Source organism: Eleutherodactylus coqui, chromosome 6 (genome assembly GCF_035609145.1).
Source record: "Eleutherodactylus coqui strain aEleCoq1 chromosome 6, aEleCoq1.hap1, whole genome shotgun sequence".
NCBI classification, from domain to species: domain Eukaryota; kingdom Metazoa; phylum Chordata; class Amphibia; order Anura; family Eleutherodactylidae; genus Eleutherodactylus; species Eleutherodactylus coqui.
The window spans coordinates 145,218,746-145,238,576 of NC_089842.1; the positions used below are offsets into that span (position 1 = coordinate 145,218,746).

General features: G+C 45.7%; 1 protein-coding gene across 7 annotated transcripts in view; it reads left to right on the top strand.

Moving 5' to 3' along the window:
* The window catches only part of FLT3LG (fms related receptor tyrosine kinase 3 ligand), a 111,300-nt gene that overhangs the window by 32,890 nt on the left and 58,579 nt on the right, over positions 1–19,831 (top strand). For 4 of the 7 annotated variants that reach the window (XM_066607823.1, XM_066607824.1, XM_066607826.1 and 1 more), the window contains exon 2: positions 13,748–13,904. The exons of the other annotated variants lie outside the window; for them this stretch is intronic. In XM_066607823.1, coding sequence (XP_066463920.1) covers positions 13,768–13,904 — 137 coding nt within the window. In that variant the 5' untranslated portion in view covers positions 13,748–13,767. The remainder of the gene's footprint in view (positions 1–13,747; positions 13,905–19,831) is intronic. 7 annotated transcript variants of the gene reach the window in all.

Sequence of the window (19,831 nt, forward strand, 5' to 3'; positions counted from 1 at the left end):
GGAATAAAGAATTCCTTGCTGCACCTGTCACAAATGTGACAGATGCAGCGAAGGAATTCTTCATCCCTGCAGTAGAGGATCCAGCTGCTGACACCCTGTAATTGTTCTTCAGGGAAGGGCTTTAAATATAAGCCCTTCCCTGAAAAACAAAGCTAATTAGTGTAAAAAATTTTTTTTAAAGTATACTCACCTTCCTTCAGCTGATGGGGCTTAGCCGCAACTTCTCTGCGCTGTCCCCGCCTCTATAATGCAGTTCTTTGAGCAGGCGGGTTTTTAAAATCCCCGCCTGCTAAAAGAGCTGCTTGTGATTAGCTGAGGCACTCAGCCAATCACAGGCAGCTCTCGCCTAAATATAAAAATGAGGACAGCAGCACTCGCCTTCTTAACCCTTACTGGGGTATTGAATGCACGCCTCGCTAGGACTGCATTTACATCCAAATATTATCCCAGGGAAAAGCAGCAATGCAGGACAGCAAAGTCTGGTTCAAAAAATAGTATTATGACATCCAGAGATGTATCTTTATTCCCCAAATATCGTAAAAAGTGGCAACTGTAGCCTTTGTCAAGCTCGACAGTGGTAGCCAAAACGTTGCCACTTTTTACGCTATTTGGGCAATAAAAATACATTGCTGGATGTCATAATACTATTTTTTGCACCAGACTTTCCTGTCCTGCATTGCTGCTTTTCCCAGGCAGCTCTCGCCTGTCATTCATTCAGTGAGAGCTGCCTGTGATTGGCTGAGCACTGCCTGCTCAAAGAACTGCATTACAGAGCCAGGGACAGCGCAGAGAAGATGTGGCTGAGCCCCAGCAGCTGAAGAAAGGTGAGTATGCTTTTTTTTTTTTTACACTACTTTGCTTTGTTTTTCAGGAAAGGGCTTATATTTAAGGCCCTTCCCTGAAAAACAATTACTTAAAGCCAGCAGCTGGATCCTCTACTGCAGCTGTCATGTGTGACAGCTGTGTTAGGGAATTTATTCCCCACGGGGATTTAAATTTCCTTTGCTGCATCTGTCATAGATGTGGCAGGTGCAGCAGGGAATTCTTTTTCCCCGCCGGGATGAAGAAAATGCGGCAGATGTGTTCTTCATCCCCGCAGGGGATGCACACACAAAAGCACGCTGATGTGAGGCCACCCTTAAAAACCAATAAATTGTTATCCCTTTTCCGTCAGTGCAGCTGAGACCTTGTATTTTGCTGATGAGTCCTAGTTTTTATAGGAAACAAATTCAGGTGCATAAAATGTATTGAATAACCTTTTTAGTAATTTTTTGCTGTAGCGCAATGGGAAAAAAGCTACTATATTTCATCATTGTTTTTGGGATGTGCTTTTACGACGTTTACCAGGTGGTATAAATATTATGTTAACTCTATTACAATAGAGTTATTACAATCATGAGAACACCAGATTTCCAGAGATTTTGTTCAACTACTTTTGCAGAATAAAAACCAGGGGCGTACATAGAAATCATGGGGACCCAAAGCAAAACTTAGAATTTGGCCCACCATAAAAAAAATATCTATATATATAAAGCTGAAAGCCCTCACTGACTCACTGACAGTCTGACTCACTGACTGACTCACTGACTGACTCGCCAAAAGTTCTCCAACTTACCGATATCGTAGAAACATGAATTTTGGCACGAGCATAGATTATCTCCAAAATAGGAAAAGTAATTGGGTCCCAACTCGATTATTCAATTCTAGCGCAAAAGAATTGGCGTCGAAATTTTACGTACGTAATCTAAATCTGTCACTTTCCAATGTCATAGAAACTTAAAATTTGGCACGGGCATTGAATATGTCATAAATAGGAAAAGCTAATGGGTCCCAACTCCATTATTCAATTCTATGTGCAAAAGAATTAGCTTCCAAATTTTACGTACGGAATGTAATTTTTTCACTTTCCGGTGTCATAGAAACGGGAAATTTGGCACGAGCATTGATTATGTCATAAATAGGAAAAGCTAATGGGTCCCAACTCAATTATTCAATTCTATGCGCAAAAGAATTAGCGTCCAAATTTTACGTACGGAATGTAATTTCTTCCCTTTCCGGTGTCATAGAAACAGGAAATTTGGCACGAGCATTGATTATGTCATAAATAGGAAAAGCTAATGGGTCCCAACTCCATTCTTCAATTCTATGCGCAAAAGAATTAGCGTCCAAATTTTACGTGCGGAATGTAATTTTTTCACTTTCCGGTGTCATAGAAACGTGAAATTTGGCACGAGCATTGATTATGTCATAAATAGGAAAAGCTAATGGGTCCCAACTCCATTATTCAATTCTAGCGCAAAATAATTGGCATCGAAATTTTACGTACGGAATGTAATTTTTTCACTTTCCGGTGTCATAGAAACAGGAAATTTGGCACGAGCATTGATTATGTCAAAAATAGGAAAAGCTAATGGGTCCCAACTCCATTATTCAATTTTATGCGCAAAAGAATTAGCGTCCAAATTTTACGTGCGGAATGTAATTTTTTCACTTTCCGGTGTCATAGAAACGGGAAATTTGGCACGAGCATTGATTATGTCATAAATAGGAAAAGCTAATGGGTCCCAACTCGATTATTCAATTCTAAGCGCAAAAGAATTAGTGTCCAAATTTTACGTATGTAATCTAATTCTCTCACTTCCTGATGTCATTTTATATAAAGGAAGCGTTGCATGGTTACCTCCACGTGGGGTTTCCTGGGTAACGCAGAGAACTATGCAAAATGGTGAACATATTTTTTTTCCTCAGTATCTCTAAAGTAACCACGACTTCATAAGACTTTCCGTGTGAACACCAGATAAACACCAGTACCAAATTAACTCGGGTGAAGCCGGGTATATCAGCTAGTATATATATATTTATATATAATGTTAGCAGCAGCACTTGTACAGTAGAACGTGATGGGTTTGGATACTGTGGTATAGCTGAAGATTACCTCTAAGGCCTTAGTCACGCAGGCGTTTTTTCCAGCGATTTGCGGATCGCATGACGGATGCGCATCCGCAAATCGCGTGACCGGGGCCGAAAAATCACCCGAAAAAACTGCTCCTAGCCGCGTTTCAATAGAAACGGGCCAAAGCAGTGCAGCGCTGTCCAGCGCATTGAATACTGCCGGCTCCATTAAAAGCAATGCGCTGCGGGCGATCTCACGATGAATTTTCGGGAAGGGCTTAAATATATAAGTCCTTCCCTGCAATTCATCCAGAAATGTGTAAAAATAAAAAAAATATATATACTCACCTGGTCCCGGCAGACAGACTTGAGCCGCGGCCGGCAGCAGTTCTCCTGAACTGCTCTGAGTAGTATTCAGCAGCCGGGGATTTAAAATCCCCGCCGCTGAATGAGCTGCCTCTGATTGGTCACAGCCTCACCAATCAGAGACAGCTCTCACCTACACATTCATGAATTCATGAATGGGTGAGTGGGTGCTGCCTCTGATTGGCTCAGCGCAGGGACCAATCAGGGGCAGCTCTCAGCTATTTTAAATCCCCAGCTGCTGAATACTACTCAGAGCAGTTTAGGAGAACTGCCGCCGGCCGTGGCTGAACTCCGTCTGCCTGGACCAGGTGAGTATATATATATTTTTTTGTTTTTACACATTTCTGGATGAATTGCAGGGAAGGGATTATATTTTTAAGCCCTTCCCGAAAATTCATCCCGCGCTCGCCGGCCGGCTTCATTGACTTAAATGGGCAAACATCATTCTTCTCTGCCACAGCTGTAACAGCTGTGGCAGAGGAGAATGATTTGTCTACTATATGTTCTCAATAGGGTCGGCGCTGCTGCCGCCGGCCCCATTGAGCGCATATAGAGAAGAGAACAGGAATCGCAGATCACAGATAGGTGCGATCTGATATTTCTGTTCTATAATTTATCGGACGAGCACATAAAAAGCACTCATGTGTCCGATACCATTGCAAAGCAATGGTTTTATAAACTCGCCGGACGCATGCGCATGCGCAAATCGCGCGAAAAAGTGCCCGTCTGACTAAGGCCTAACAATGCAATCATATAATGGCCAAATACTGGTCTACACAGTGATAGTTGTCCCAGTGATAATCACTCATTGTACCTTCATACAGGAGTGCTCATTGTTTGGTGAATGGAGGTAGTAGAGCTTGCCAGAAATGCTTCCTGCAGTCCACCCGCCTCTATTTACATTAAACACATAGTTAGTTATCCATAGATAAACAATGGCCTGTTTACACTGGCTGATCGTAGTTTGATTTTTTTTTACCTGCAGAAACTGAATGACGAGCAAATTCTCATTTGTTGTTCGGCCGCTGCCAGCATTTACACTGATCCAGTGTAAAAGGGCCCTTACCTTCCTACCAGTACCCTCAATGAACTGCTCAGTAATCCCCACCCCCACCAATGCTACTAATGTTCCCTATGTGAAGCTCCATATCATCGATGTCCTGTGCTCCCTGCAAAGCAAATATGTCCCTCTGTGCTCTCCCAAAAGCACTAATGTCCCCCTATGTTCCCCCTAAACACTGGTATGCCTCTGTGTTCCCCCATAGCACTGGTATGCCTCTGTGTTCCTCCTTAGCACTGTTGTGTCCCTGTGTTCCCCCATAGCACTGCTATGCCTCTGTGTTACCCCATAGCACTGGTGTGCCTCTGTTTTCCCCATAGCACTGGTATGCCTTTGTGTTCCTCCATAGCACTGGTATGCCTTTGTGTTCCCCCATAGCACTGGTATGCCTCTATGTTCCCCCATAGCACTGGTATGCCTCTGTGTTCCCCCATAGCACTGGTATGCCTCTGTGTTCCCCCATAGCACTGGTGTGCCTCTGTGTTCCCCCATAGCACTGGTGTGCCTCTGTGTTCCTCCTTAGCACTGTTGTGTCCCTGTGTTCCCCCATAGCACTGGTATGCCTCTGTGTTACCCCATAGCACTGGTGTGCCTCTGTTTTCCCCCATAGCACTGGTATGCCTTTGTGTTCCCCCATAGCACTGGTATGCCTCTGTGTTCCCCCATAGCACTGGTATGCCTTTGTGTTCCCCCATAGCACTGGTATGCCTCTGTGTTCCCCCATAGCACTGGTATGCCTCTGTGTTCCCCCATAGCACTGGTGTGCCTCTGTGTTCCCCTATAGCACTGGTCTGCCTCTGTGTTCCCCCATTGGACTGGTGTGCCTCTGTGTTGCCCCATAGCACTGGTGTGCCTCTGTGTTGCCCCATAGCACTGGTGTGCCTCTGTGTTGCCCCATAGCACTGGTGTGCCTCTGTGTTGCCCCATAGCACTGGTGTGCCTCTGTTTTCCCCATAGCACTGGTATGCCTTTGTGTTCCTCCATAGCACTGGTATGCCTTTGTGTTCCCCCATAGCACTGGTATGCCTCTATGTTCCCCCATAGCACTGGTATGCCTCTATGTTCCCCCATAGCACTGGTATGCCTCTGTGTTCCCCCATAGCACTGGTGTGCCTCTGTGTTCCCCCTTAGCACTGGTGTGCCTCTGTGTTCCTCCTTAGCACTTTTGTGTCCCTGTGTTCCCCCATAGCACTGGTATGCCTCTGTGTTACCCCATAGCACTGGTGTGCCTCTATTTTCCCCCATAGCACTGGTATGCCTTTGTGTTCCCCCATAGCACTGGTATGCCTCTGTGTTCCCCCATAGCACTGGTATGCCTCTGTGTTGCCCCATAGCACTGGTATGCCTCTGTGTTCCCCCATAGCACTGGTGTGCCTCTGTGTTCCTCCTTAGCACTGTTGTGTCCCTGTGTTCCCCCATAGCACTGGTATGCCTCTGTGTTACCCCATAGCACTGGTGTGCCTCTGTTTTCCCCCATAGCACTGGTATGCCTCTGTGTTCCCCCATAGCACTGGTATGCCTCTGTGTTCCCCCATAGCACTGGTATGCTTCTGTGTTCCCCCATAGCACTGGTGTGCCTCTGTGTTCCCCCATAGCACTGGTGTGCCTCTGTGTTCCCCCATAGCACTGGTGTGCCTCTGTGTTCCCCCATAGCACTGGTGTGCCTCTGTGTTCCCCCATAGCACTGGTGTGCCTCTGTGTTCCCCCATAGCACTGGTGTGCCTCTGTGTTCCCCCATAGCACTGGTGTGCCTCTGTGTTCCCCCATAGCACTGGTGTGCCTCTGTGTTCCCCCATAGCACTGGTGTGCCTCTGTGTTCCCCCATTGGACTGGTGTGCCTCTGTGTTGCCCCATAGGACTGGTGTGCCTCTGTGTTGCCCCATAGGACTGGTGTGCCTCTGTGTTGCCCCATAGCACTGGTGTGCCTCTGTGTTCTCCCATAGCACTGGTGCGCCTCTGTGTTCCCCCACAGCACTGGTATGCCTCTGTGTTCCCCCATAGCACTGGTGCGCCTCTGTGTTCCCCCATAGCACTGGTATGCCTCTGTGTTCCCCCATAGCACTGGTGTGCCTCTGTGTTCCCCCATAGCACTGGTGTGCTCCTGTGGTCTCCACTTCCCCTGTGCATGCAGCACAGAAGCTTCGCTTCTATGCTGCTTCTAATTCCAAGAACAGAGCAGTTTTATTTTTCTGTTAACATGGTTGTATAAGGGCTTGTATTTTTGCAGGATGACTTGTAGTTTTTATTGGTACCATTTTGAGGAATAAACAGTATTTTAATTATTTTTCCTTCCTGTTTTGGGGAAGTAAGATGAACAGAAAACGCCTATTTTAGCATTTTCTTTCTTTTTAAAAAAAATCTAATCTACCATGTTAAATTAATAATGTAATATTTTATAGTACGGCTTGTTATGGATGTGACAATACCAATTATGTGTAGTTTTTATTGTCCTTTTTATTTTTTCAATAGTTAAAGCATTGTGTAAGGGTTAGAGGACCGTGGTTTACACGCTGCTACAGCAACGTGAAAACCACGCTGCTAACATGCAGGAATTCTGCGGTGAACGAGCTATTCTGTGCTCCACGGAGCAACCCGTTCACATGTCCGTGCTGCGAGCAGAGTGCTGCCGTGGCTCCCATAAGAGCCAATGGTCAGCACTATGGACGGCTCCGCAGCACGGAGCTGACAGGCTAGTCGGCACTCGCTGTCCTGGTAAAAAAGCTCTGTGTGAGCGCTTCCATAGCAACCTATTGGTTGCTATAGAATCATGGTTTACACGTTGCTGTAGCAACGTGTGAATGCACTCTAAGGGAAAAAAACTTTTCCCATAGAACGAGCTCTGTTTGTGATAAACTGTAGGGGGGGTTAATATTAATGAGAACATATTCAGCAAAATAACATTAACAATATCCAAAAAATAAGGTTTTTATTGCCATGTTGTGTCATGGCTAAGGATGAGCGAGTATACTCGCTAAGGCACTACTCGTTCGAGTAATGTGCCTTAGCCGAGCATCTCCCTGCTCGTCCTTAAAGTTTCGGGGGCCGCCGCGGGGCGGGGAGCTGCGGGGGAGAGCGGGGAGGAACGGAGGGAAGATCTCTCTCTCCCTCTCTCCTGCCTGCTCTCCCCTGCTCCCCGCCGCGACTCACCTGTCAGCCGCGGCGGTCCCCAAATCTTTCGGGACGAGCAGGGAGATACTCGGCTAAGGCACATTACTCGAGCGAGTAGTGCCTTAGCGAGTATACTCGCTCATCCCTAGTCATGGCATATATTTATCGACTAAAGAAGGACAGTATGTTGTAGGTGTTAAAGGTATTGTGCCATCATTAAAAGTTTGAACGTCATTGGGAATAAGTGCCTGGCTCCCACCTGTTACGATATGTTGTGCTTTTGGGACCTGTAGTTCTACGGGTTTCCAGGAGCACGGTGCTGCAGGTGTAGGATGATTAACCCCTTAAGGACCGGGCTGTTTTGTACCTTAAGGACCAAACACTTTTTAGGGATTTTACGCATGTGGTAGTTTTTTTCCTTTAGCTACCAAAATAAAATTTTTTCCTGTGACATATAGGGCTACTTTTTAAAAATCTTTTTCACTGACTTGTTTTTCAGTTTTTTAGTTTTATTGGGGGTAAAAAGGTAAAAAAATAGCTTTTTTTAACATTTAGAGTTTTTATTTTATAATTAGTACATTTACGCTAAAATAAAGTATGGGAACGGGTTCCTCATTGTGTTTCAGATGTTTTGATATATAATATGTATGTTTTTGGAGTACAGGAACTTAGCTCCACCTCCGTCCCTCCCATTGCAAGCAGTGGCGAGGGCCGGAGCTCAGTGCACTGCTCCCGGCCTGCCTCCTCCCCTTGCAGAGAGGGACTGCTGTATATCGGCCGGGCGTGAAAACCCAGCCAATATACGCCTGTCTGAATAAGCCCTTATGTATATATTGTTGTATTCTGTAATTTTTATTTACTGATGTATGTAATTATGTTTTTTACTATGTATGTCCTCCATGATGTCACATAAGATCTCTGGGGGACATTCACATGTTTTTTGTTTTTTCTTATTTGACATTTTTCCATTGTAGCTGGGGCATCGATAGGAACCCCAGTTACAGGGAAAAAAAACATTCCCTGTAGTGACATCAGTCACTTGTAGAGTTGATCACAGCCTCCTGGGACCCTGCAGCTCTGCTGTGACAGAGGTCACCAGACAGTTACTGACTGCCGGCTCGCTTAATGAAAGAAAGTTTTCCACTTTCACTTTTTAGTATTGAGCAATGTGTACTAAATAAGGGAGGAGACAGAAAGGGTTAAAACCCCCTTCTCCCTCATCCTCCGAGTTATCAGCTGTGACTACCAGCTGACAACCCATCCTGTTTCTGATTGATTGCAGAAGCAAGAGACTTTAATCCCCGCCGTAATTTTACATACGGCTGGGCTTTAAGCCTGGGACCAAGCACCGTTAATTTACAGTGCTTGGTCCTGCAAATAATAACCAGTCCCTATGGCTAGAGAGTGCTGGCCATTTATTCCTTTTGCTATTTTCCTCTATTCCCCTCAGAACCCTTGTTTGTGAATCATACATGTTCTGTTGTGGTGTTGCTTGCTTGCATGAGGTTCTCAGTGAGATTCCCTGTTTGTTGGTGTGGACAGCAACGTGTTCAGTGTCTGTGTAGGTAACCAGACACTTGGTGTGATCAGCTCTCTGTTTAGGGTGTATATCCCTTGTCTGTTTGTGTGTGTGACCTGTGTCCTGTTCAGTGTATATGTTGTATACCATCTATGACGAGTCAGGCCCACTAGGTTCTAGCATTGGGCCGTCCCTATTGGGACGATCACCCCGCTTGTAGGCAGGACTCCTGGGATTACGTTATCCTGTTAGAGTGGGTTGACAAGACAACAAGGACCCTTGTTGTGAGCTTAACTATCTTAGCCAAAATATGAACCAATACTTCGTATGTACTTTTAGCTATTCCATCTACTTATACATGTTGGTATTTTAGGTAAGTGTTTTGGTGGTTGTCAGTCATTGTTGGATGTCTGCTTGCAAGTCCCGTTTTCAGTTCAGTTAGTCGTGGTGGTTTGAGCAGTGTCCAAGTCCTGCTGGTGTTGGCTGTGCATCTTTCAGTTAAGTTGCAGTTTATTTCCTTCACTCTTAGTTACTCGTACTGTGGTTCGGTCTTCTCCCTGGCCCCTGTTCAGGGTCAGGTAGCAGTCTGAGAGGCGTTCAGCAGATTTGCACTTATCAGACTGCTCAATCTTATTTAGTGTTTTCCTTTGTTGAATAGGGTTTTAGTGCAGCATTGCATTTTCCACTTGTCCGGTGTTGACACAGTCTTGCGTCTGTCCTGGGCAAGGTGTGTATTGCACCCAGGTTGAATGTGACATCACTGATTTTTAGGATGGGACTTCAGCGGGTTCTGAAGTGAGGGCAGTGGCGGTCATGCATCGAAGTGAATGGGATCACCGGAGACAACTGAGCACTTGAACTCAGCTATTTCTGATGTTCCCACTAAAATGAATAGAGTGGTTCTACCTATTAACAAACACCCCTGCTCTCCAAAATGCAGAGAAGGCCCGTTCCCAAGATCGCTGGGGTCCTGTTACGGCACTCTGCCCCCCGAGCGCCAGTTGGGGTGCCCTGATCTCCCGCACCCCCACTGTCCCTGCCTACTTGCCTCGGCCCTGGCTAACCCCAGGCGGACAACTGGACGGCGGTCCCTGCCCTGGCTAGGGGCCTGGAGACTGACAAGCAGGAACCTACCTAATGGGGGGAACAGAGTGCCGACAGAGGAGGCAGATGAATCAGACCAACAAAACTGACAAGGCTGGAGATGGAACTCACAGGCAAACTGGCAGGGTGCTGGATAGCAACTAGTGCTGACTGGGCCAGACTAGATTAGAGGCAAACAGAACCAACTAAAACAGACTGAGTAACAGGGGACCAGAGGGAGCTGACCAACAACTAGGGACTGACTAAGGGGAACCGCAGACAGACTGGCTAGGTGCATGCAGAACCAATAACTGGCAATGAGCTCAGTTCACTGCCAGTCTTTTAACCACAAGGTTCCGCCCAGGGGCGGAGAGTGGGAGGAGGCAACTCCACCCACTGCTGTATAAGAAGCACAGAGGAGTGCGGGCGGCACCCTACGGGCGGGCACGCCCACGCCGCCGCCCACTGGCCAACCCAAGCTGCTGGGATAACCTCGACACAGGGCTCCAGGAGGCTGCTGGAGCCGACGCCGGAGCGACGCGCGCCGACCGCGGGACCCCATGCCGCACTGTATGGTAACATTACCCCCCCTCTGACGGGGGACCTCCGGGCCCCCGGAAACTCGACCAGGCTTATCCAGGCAAAGGCTGTGAAAACGCTGTACCAACCCGAGAATGTGACCCTCCTGAGCGGACACCATGGACTGATCCTCAGGTCCATGACTTCGGTAGTCTGTGGCTGCCCCATTTCCTTCAGGGCCAACCGTTGACATATCGTCATGTTTCAGGTCGTCTTCCGAGTCAATGTCCAACCATTCGCCACTGTCTTTTGACCCATCCTCGCTACCAATGACGCTGCCTTCAAAATCTGAGGCATCTCTAAGTTTAAAATCACTGTCATCTGAGCTATCATACTCCAAAAAACTCTTCCGGGCCCCCAAATATTGTACGGTTCCTGGACCCCGGCAAGAATCCAGGACCTCCTGGGCCTTGTGTTCAACTTCATCACAGACCAGGGTGGGCGGCGGGGGACCGGAGGTGGGCATCACCGAAGAGACAACAGGTTTCGACAAAGACTTATGGCACCCCGTGCGACCCCTCCTTTTGCGATTTCCAGAGGACCGGTACCCCTTCTGTTCGACTGAGCAGGGGGGAGGGGGAGCGCGATGGCTATGGCAGGACGGCCCCCACTGGGTTAGCTCCCCAGTGGCCCAATCGAATTGGGGGTTGTGCAACGCCAGCCACGGCATCCCTAGCACCATGTCTACCGACATTTTCTCCATCACCAGGAATGATAGACCTTCCGAATGGCGACCCCCCACCATGAGTTGTAACACTGGGGTCCTCCATCGAACCAAGCCCGAAGCAAGAGGAGTAGCATCAATGCTAGCAAAACGAATTGGCGTCTTCAGCGCCACAAATTCAGCCCTCAGGGGCTCAACGAGACGCATGCTTATCAGGTTAGCAGCTGCTCCGGAATCAATAAACGCCTGCCCTAGGCGGGAGAAGTTCCGGAATCTAACCTGGCAGGGTATCAGAAGTCTAGGACGTACCTGAGGTCCTAGGCGACCCTCCCTGCAGTCGCCTAGGACTGGAAGTCTTTCTGCCAATTCAGACTGTGGACGCTGAGGCCTCCAGGGGCAAGTTATCACCCGATGTCCAGCTTTCCCGCAGTAGAGACAGAGATTATGTAATAACCGAATCCGGTGTCGCTCCTTGGGGTCCAGCGGGTCCAGTTCCATAGGTTCGGGAACAGAGACTGGTACGGACGGGGAGGGAACAGGACAAATGACCTCCCTGACTCTATGGGTCGGTCTATCTTGCTTCCCAGCCCTGAGCCTCCTATCTGCCTTCACTGCTAACTCCATAGCCTCCCTTAAGGACCCGGGAACGGGATGGGAGATCAACAGTTCTTTGACCGCGTCTGAGAGACCTTGCATAAAAACGTCTTTCAGGGCACTATCGTTCCAAGCAGTATCACCCGCATAGCGTCTGAAATTGGAGCAATAATCCTCCACACAAAGCGACCCCTGATGCAGCGCCAGCAACCGAGAAACCGCCAACCCCACTCTGTCCGGTTCATCGAAGATGCCCCCAAGTTCCTGAAAAAAGGAGTCCACCGAATGCAGGGAGGGGGAACCCTCGGGAATGGAAAAGGCCCAAGTCTGGGCAGAGCCCCGCAGCAGGGACATTATGAGCCCGACCCTCTGGACCTCCGAGCCGGAAGAGCGGGGACGCATCCGAAAAAACAGGCGACACGCCTGTTGAAAAACAAAAAACTTGTTCCTCTCCCCAGAGAACACCTCGGGAAGAGGGCACTTGGGTTCGGGACTGGTAACGGCATTCTGCTCCTGCGACAATGCCCACTGCTCCTGGGCCACCATGCGAGCTGACAAATCCCGGATCACCGGCACCAGGTCTTGCAGCTGGTTTGCGAGGGCGCTGATCGCCGCCATGAAAAGAAAAACAGTATTTAAGGGCCAGTTATTATGTTACGGCACTCTGCCCCCCGAGCGCCAGTTGGGGTGCCCTGATCTCCCGCACCCCCACTGTCCCTGCCTACTTGCCTCGGCCCTGGCTAACCCCAGGCGGACAACTGGACGGCGGTCCCTGCCCTGGCTAGGGGCCTGGAGACTGACAAGCAGGAACCTACCTAATGGGGGGAACAGAGTGCCGACAGAGGAGGCAGATGAATCAGACCAACAAAACTGACAAGGCTGGAGATGGAACTCACAGGCAAACTGGCAGGGTGCTGGATAGCAACTAGTGCTGACTGGGCCAGACTAGATTAGAGACAAACAGAATCAACTAAAACAGACTGAGTAACAGGGGACCAGAGGGAGCTGACCGACAACTAGGGGCTGCCTGAGGAGAACCGCAGACAGACTGGCTAGGTGCATGCAGAACCAATAACTGGCAATGAGCTCAGTTCACTGCCAGTCTTTTAACCACAAGGTTCCGCCCAGGGGCGGAGAGTGGGAGGAGGCAACTCCACCCACTGCTGTATAAGAAGCACAGAGGAGTGCGGGCGGCACCCTACGGGCGGGCACGCCCACGCCGCCGCCCACTGGCCAACCCAAGCTGCTGGGATGACCTCGACACAGGGCTCCAGGAGGCTGCTGGAGCCGACGCCGGAGCGACGCGCGCCGACCGCGGGACCCCATGCCGCACTGTATGGTAACAGGTCCCAGCGGTCAGACTCCCACCGATCTGAAAGTTAGCGCTCAATACAGTTTGCTTTTCGTAGTGAGCCATCTTGTTTTGATGGATAAAGCAAATCCGAACTAATGGCCCAGCTTCCTTTCAGAATTTCACTGCAAGCCAATTTAATTTCCCAGTTAAAATAAAAGCTTTATCCAATAATCAACTCAAGAGAAAAACCCCCTAATAGAAAACAATGATGAAGTCTACAGTATAATAATAAATGCAATAGTTATTTGAAGAGATATTTTACTCACTATTCACATCCTGGCGTGTATAGTATAATCCAGTTTCTGATTTCTTGGCATTTACTAGAAATCCCAAAGTGCCTTCTTGTTTTGCCAAGTTAAAAGGCAACAAGTTGGGATACGGCTTTAAAGAAGGACAGATAGGTCGATGCAACTCAATTTTATTAACAAGATAATGATTGAACAAAATTGTATAAAATAAGTAATAATTAAACTAAGTTCCATGAAATAGGTGATATGGCATACACTTTACAATATTTATTATGCAAAGGTTAACTACTGATACCACCAATGGATATACATGACCCAATCCCATCTGTAGGAGCCTTCCTTAACATCATCTGCCTGGGCATCAGCTGGAGAAACGAGCAGCGGAAGACAAAGAGCCCCTGGGAACTACACCATGAGAGAGCATCTTCTACTCACAGGTCACCGGCTTCTGTCTTCCATGCATCATCTCCAATCTTTTATCTATATATATAAAATTAAATGTATGCGTGTGTGTCTGTCTGTCTGTCTGTTTGTCCTTTATGCGCTACTACACCATTCATCCGATCGCCATGAAACTTTGGGAAGTTGTTGAGTACTCTCCTGGGAAGATTATAGGCATAGTACATCTATCCTACGATATATGGCATGCATGCGAGCGTCGTCGACAGCTACGCCCCCCCCCCACGTAGATGGTTCGATTTCCATCATTGCCACTAATTCTCTCACTTCCCCATGTTGTAGAAACATGAAATTTGGACGCTAATTCTTTTGCGCTAGAATTGAATAATCGAGTTGGGACCCATTAACCTTTCCTATTTATGACATAATCAATGCTCGTGCCAAATTTCAAGTTTCTATGACATTGGAAAGTGAGAGAATTAGATTCCGTACGTAAAATTTGGACGCTAATTCTTTTGCGCTAGAATTAAATAATCGAGTTGGGACCCATTAACATTTCCTATTTATGACATAATCAATGCTCGTGCCAAATTTCAGGTTTCTATGACATTGGGAAGTGAGAAAATTACATTCTGTCCGTAAAATTTGGACGCTAATTCTTTTGTGCATAGAATTGAATAATTGAGTTGGGTCCCATTAGCTTTTCCTATTTATGACATAATCAATGCTCATGCCAAATTTCACGTTTCTATGACACCGGAAAGTGAGAAAATTACATTCCGTATGTAAAATTTGGACGCTAATTATTTTGCGCATAGAATTGAATAATCAAGTTGGGACCCATTAACTTTTCCTATTTATGACATAATCAATGCTCGTGCCAAATTTCCCGTTTCTATGACACCGGAAAGTGAGAAAATTACATTCCGTACGTAAAATTTGGACGCTAATTCTTTGGCGCTTAGAATTGAATAATCGAGTTGGGACCCATTAGCTTTTCCTATTTATAACATAATCAATGCTCCTGCCAAATTTCACGTTTCTATGACACCGGAAAGTGAGAAAATTACATTCCGTACGTAAAATTTGGACGCTAATTCTTTTGCGCTTAGAATTGAACAATCGAGTTGGGCCCCATTAGCTTTTCCTATTTATGACATAATCAATGTCCGTGCCAAATTTCACGTTTCTATGACACCGGAAAGTGAGAAAATTACATTCCGCACGTAAAATTTGGATGCTAATTCTTTTGCGCATAGATTGAATAATCGAGTTGGGACCTATTAACTTTTCCTATTTATGACATAATCAATGCTTGTGCCAAATTTTAAGTTTCTATGACATTGGGAAGTGAGAGATTTAGATTATGTACGTAAAATTTCGACGCCAATTCTTTTGCGCTAGAATTGAATAATCGAGTTGGGACCCAATTACTTTTCCTATTTTGGAGATAATCTATGCTCGTGCCAAATTTTATGTTTCTACGACATCGGGAAGTTGGAGAACTTTTGGCGAGTCAGTCAGTGAGTCAGTCAGTGATGGCTTTCGTCTTTATATATATAGATAAAGCTGAGGTAACATGAAAGCTGCACTGCAATTGGTTGTTATATATTATACCATTGAGGTAACATGAAAGCTGCGCTGTGATTGGTTGTTATCTAGATATATAAAAACGAATGTATGTATGTATGTCTGTCTTCGCAGCAACGCGCGACGGGTAAGCTAGTACTCTATAAAATAGCTTAGTCATCTACTATGTCCTAAGCTGCATCTTTGCAAAGAACAAATATTTGTTTCCCTGAAGTTATCACACATCCAAAGTGGCCACATAGTGTAATAAAGTCTGGTCAAACAAGACCTTACTTCAGATAATGGTGATGTTAGCACTGGATTACCCAGGCTCAGCAGGTCTTTTACAGAGAGGTTCATAGTCCATGCAGTGATACACTCATAGAAAATCAAATTATATAATCATTATAGTTGATAATCATGGCTACTAAGACACACGATGGCGGGCTGCAAATAGACACTTGTATACATTTTTACCACACTTCTATAGAATGAAACTATACCAGTGTATGAACTGGGAGTTCCTTTACTGGTACTGGGATCCCAATAGTATCGGCATTCCTTCTTTGGCACCCCAGTTTGAGACAAGTGCAGCACAATATGAAACTTCCATTTTAACCCGTTAGTCACCACCCATATGCGTTTTCACGTCCTGGGTGTCTGTGCTTTATTCCACAGGGCCATGAAAGCACATCAGCCCTGTAGAATAAAGCAACGGGGTTGGGGAGTGTGACAGCCATCCATGCTATCTATTTTGTAAATGCAGCACAGGATTAGCACTGTTTATTTCTCTCCCCCTCACTTTGTGCATTTGTAATAGGAGTGACGCAGAGTGTTAAAACAGCAGAAATGCAGTCCTAAGCTCTTGCTCACAACCTGAAGGTTGCAGGTTCAATCCCCACGTGGTGCAGGCAGCCGGTTCAAGATTGACTTCCATCCCTTCCGAGGTTGGTAAAATGAGTACCCAGCTTGCTGGGGGGTAAAAGATGACTGGGGAAGGCAATGGCAAACCACCCTGCAAAAACAATTTGCCAAGAAAACGTCACAATGTGATGTCACCCTAGAAGTTAGTCATGACTCTGTGCTTGCACTAGAGGACTCCTCCTTTACCAATAGGAGAGACATTTAGAGAAACTAATCCTGTGCTGTAGAGAGTTAAAGAAAGTACCCTGATCACCCCCCTTCACCCACAAAGTGAAGAACACTCGTGTTCATTTCTTCTTTTTTGAACTACAGTTCCAGTCCTTGAGGTGCCTCGGCATCTAGCATCCAACGCCACCCTTAGGACCTGGATGCAGAATTGTCCAAGACATCCCAGGGATTCGTGAAGTATACCAGTATTCTTTTTTTTCTTTCTTCACATTCAACTTTTTTTCTGTTTGGTCTTCTACATCCATTTAAAAAACAATTGTTGTAAAATGGCACGTGGCAGGTATACTGCAGAGCAGGCCTACACATTTCTTTGTTCCAGCAGTTCTGGTAGCCATACCAAAACTACGTAGGAGGCGGAAATAAATTCCGGCAGTGACAACTCTACCTCTACTGCTAGCCCTATGGTGGTTGAAGTAATTGTTGAGTCGTCAGGGCTGAGTACTGCAATGTCTTCAGCAATGTAGGATTCTGATATTTCATTTTCTCCTCAAAAAACCCAATTTGCAGCAACTGCAGGTGTAAATGTGGACGACGTTCATTTTGCCCCTTTTGATTCTTCATATATGAAGGCAGGGACCGTCACCTTAATCCCCCAGATTGCCCAGACAACACTGGTATAAACGGGAAAATTGTTCAGGAGCTCATGAGGCCGTTTTTACACAAGAGGTACCATGTGTATATGGACAATTACTACACCAGTGTCCCACTATACAAATCTCTCCATGCTGCAAATACAGGGGCCTGCAGGACAATAAGGAAAAATAGAGCATGATTCCCACAACCCCTTGTTTTCTAGGCATGTGTAAGGGGGGGTGTCATACACGTTTGTAAGTCACCCACTTCTCACAGTCAAGTGACACAACAAAAAGGATGTCTAAATACTCTCACTTGTGCACGCAGACACCTCAGTAGTAGTAAGGGGGTCGGCCAAAGAAAAATGACAACCTGTCTACGTCATGGATTATAATAAATTTATGGGGGGTGTAGACCTCTCCGACCAGGTGCTTCAGCCATCCCTGGTGAAGCGAAAGGCCAGGGCTTGGTACAAAAAGATAGCGATCTACCTTATTCAGATCGCTACCTATAATGCCTACGTAATTTCCAAGAAGTTCCCAGGATCGCTCATTTTCCTGCAATTCCAGGAGCAGCTTGTTGAGACCGCAGCACCTTAGTGAATTTACAAGCCTGAGGAGGTGTGAAGGCTCACAGAGCGCCACTTTCCAAACCCCATCCCCTACCACTGAGGTAAAAAAATACCCACCAAAAAAAGGGTCGGTTTTGCAGCAAGCATGGTAGGAGGAGGGATACCCAGTTTATTGCCCATTGTGCCCATCCCAACCAGGCCTTTGTAATTACCACTGTTTTGAGACATACCCCACAGTTTTACGTTATTACCTTTAAGATTCACGGAATGCCAAAGAGAGGAGGGGGGGGGGGGATAATTTTTAGGGAGTCAATTTATTTATTTATTTCTGCACAAGTGTGCAATGGGGCATGGGATTTATTCAGTTGTGCCCTGAAAGCTTATGGGTGTTTTCTCCATTATGGGCCTAGCCATGTGTCCTATAAGTAGATTGGGGCTACAATAGGGGTATTAAACCAGTGCTATAAAATTTGGGGTGTGTTTCCCCAGTATTCCCTGCTTGACACAAAGAAAATTGTCATGAAAGTGACATGTTTGTGAAAAAATGAAATTTTATTTAGTTTTCACTTGCTTTATAATAATTTTTGCAAAAATCTGTAGGGTCAGAATGCTTAGTACACACCTAGATAAATGGGCTAAGGAGTCTAGATTTCAAAATTGGGTCATTTGTGGGGGGCGTTCTCCACAAGTGAGCAATGGGGCCTGGAAATTATTTAGTTGTGCCCTGTAAGCCAATGGGTGTTCCCTCCATTTCAGAGCTAGCCATGTGTCCAGTTAGCAGATTGGGGCTACAATGGGGATGTTTATGAACACGGGACAAACAGGGGGATCCATTTTGATGTGCAAGTCTTCATTCACATGTGTGCTGTACAAAAAAAACTTGTCTTTAAAACGACATTTGCAAATATATGAAAATTTATTTTTTTCTCCTCTAAATTGCCTCTAACTCCTGAAAAAAATCTGTTGGGTCAAAATACTCAGAACACAATAATACATTAAGGCCTTAGTCAGACGTGCGTTTTTATGTGCGCATGTTTTGTGCGTTTGCGATCTGCATCTATATGGAACCAATGCTTTTCAATGGCAACGGTCACATGTCCAAATTTTACATGCGCATAAAATTTGCACCTACAAAAGATAGAACATATGGGTGGCAATGGATGTGGTCACGCGTTTTTTTTACGAGCGCAGTGCGATCTTTTTTGCACGCAAATAAACGCCCGTCTGAGCCTTAAGGGGTGTATTTTTTTAAATGGGGTCATTTGTGGGGGTATCTATGATTCTGACACCTATGAGCCTTTGCAATCTTGGCTTGGTGTAAGAAAACAAAATGTTCCTCAAAATTTTAACAATTAATGCTAAATTTGTAAAATTGCTTAAAAAAATACAGTTTGTCAAATGTGCTTCCAGAATAAAGTAAACAGATGGAAATATATATCTCATCAAAAATTTGTATGGTATGTTTACACATATTTGACAGATTGCAGTTGAAAATGTGAAAAAAAGACATATTTTTTCCCCCAATTCTGGTGCTTTTAATAAATATCCACAAATTCTCTCAGTATTTTTACCACCTAAATGAAGTTCAATTTGTGGCGAAAAAACAATGTCAGAATCACTTGGGTATTCAAAACCTTTACAGAGTTATTCTTTGTTAAAGTGACACATGTCAGATTTTCACAGTTTGGCCTGGTCATTAGGGTGCAAACAGGCTTGGTCACTAAGGGGTTAACTAGTGGTTTTGGTTTGTTTTGCATTGAAATTTGTAGTCAGCAGAATAAACTTGTGCATTATTCTTTTATGAGTTATGCAATCAGCCTGCCTGGGCTTGGTTATTGTTTTACTGCACCAAAGCGGTGTGATATTTGTAGATTAGATCTTGACTGCTTATGCTAATGATTTGCACAACAGTATTTGTAAACTCTGCATGCAGAATCCAATCTGCCCGTGGACATGAGGCCTAACTAGCTGCTGGTGGTCAGTGGTATTTATATACTGTCCACTTCATGTTTGTCATTTGTATATATATATATATATATATATATATGTGTATATATATATATATATATATATATATATATATATATATATATATATTAC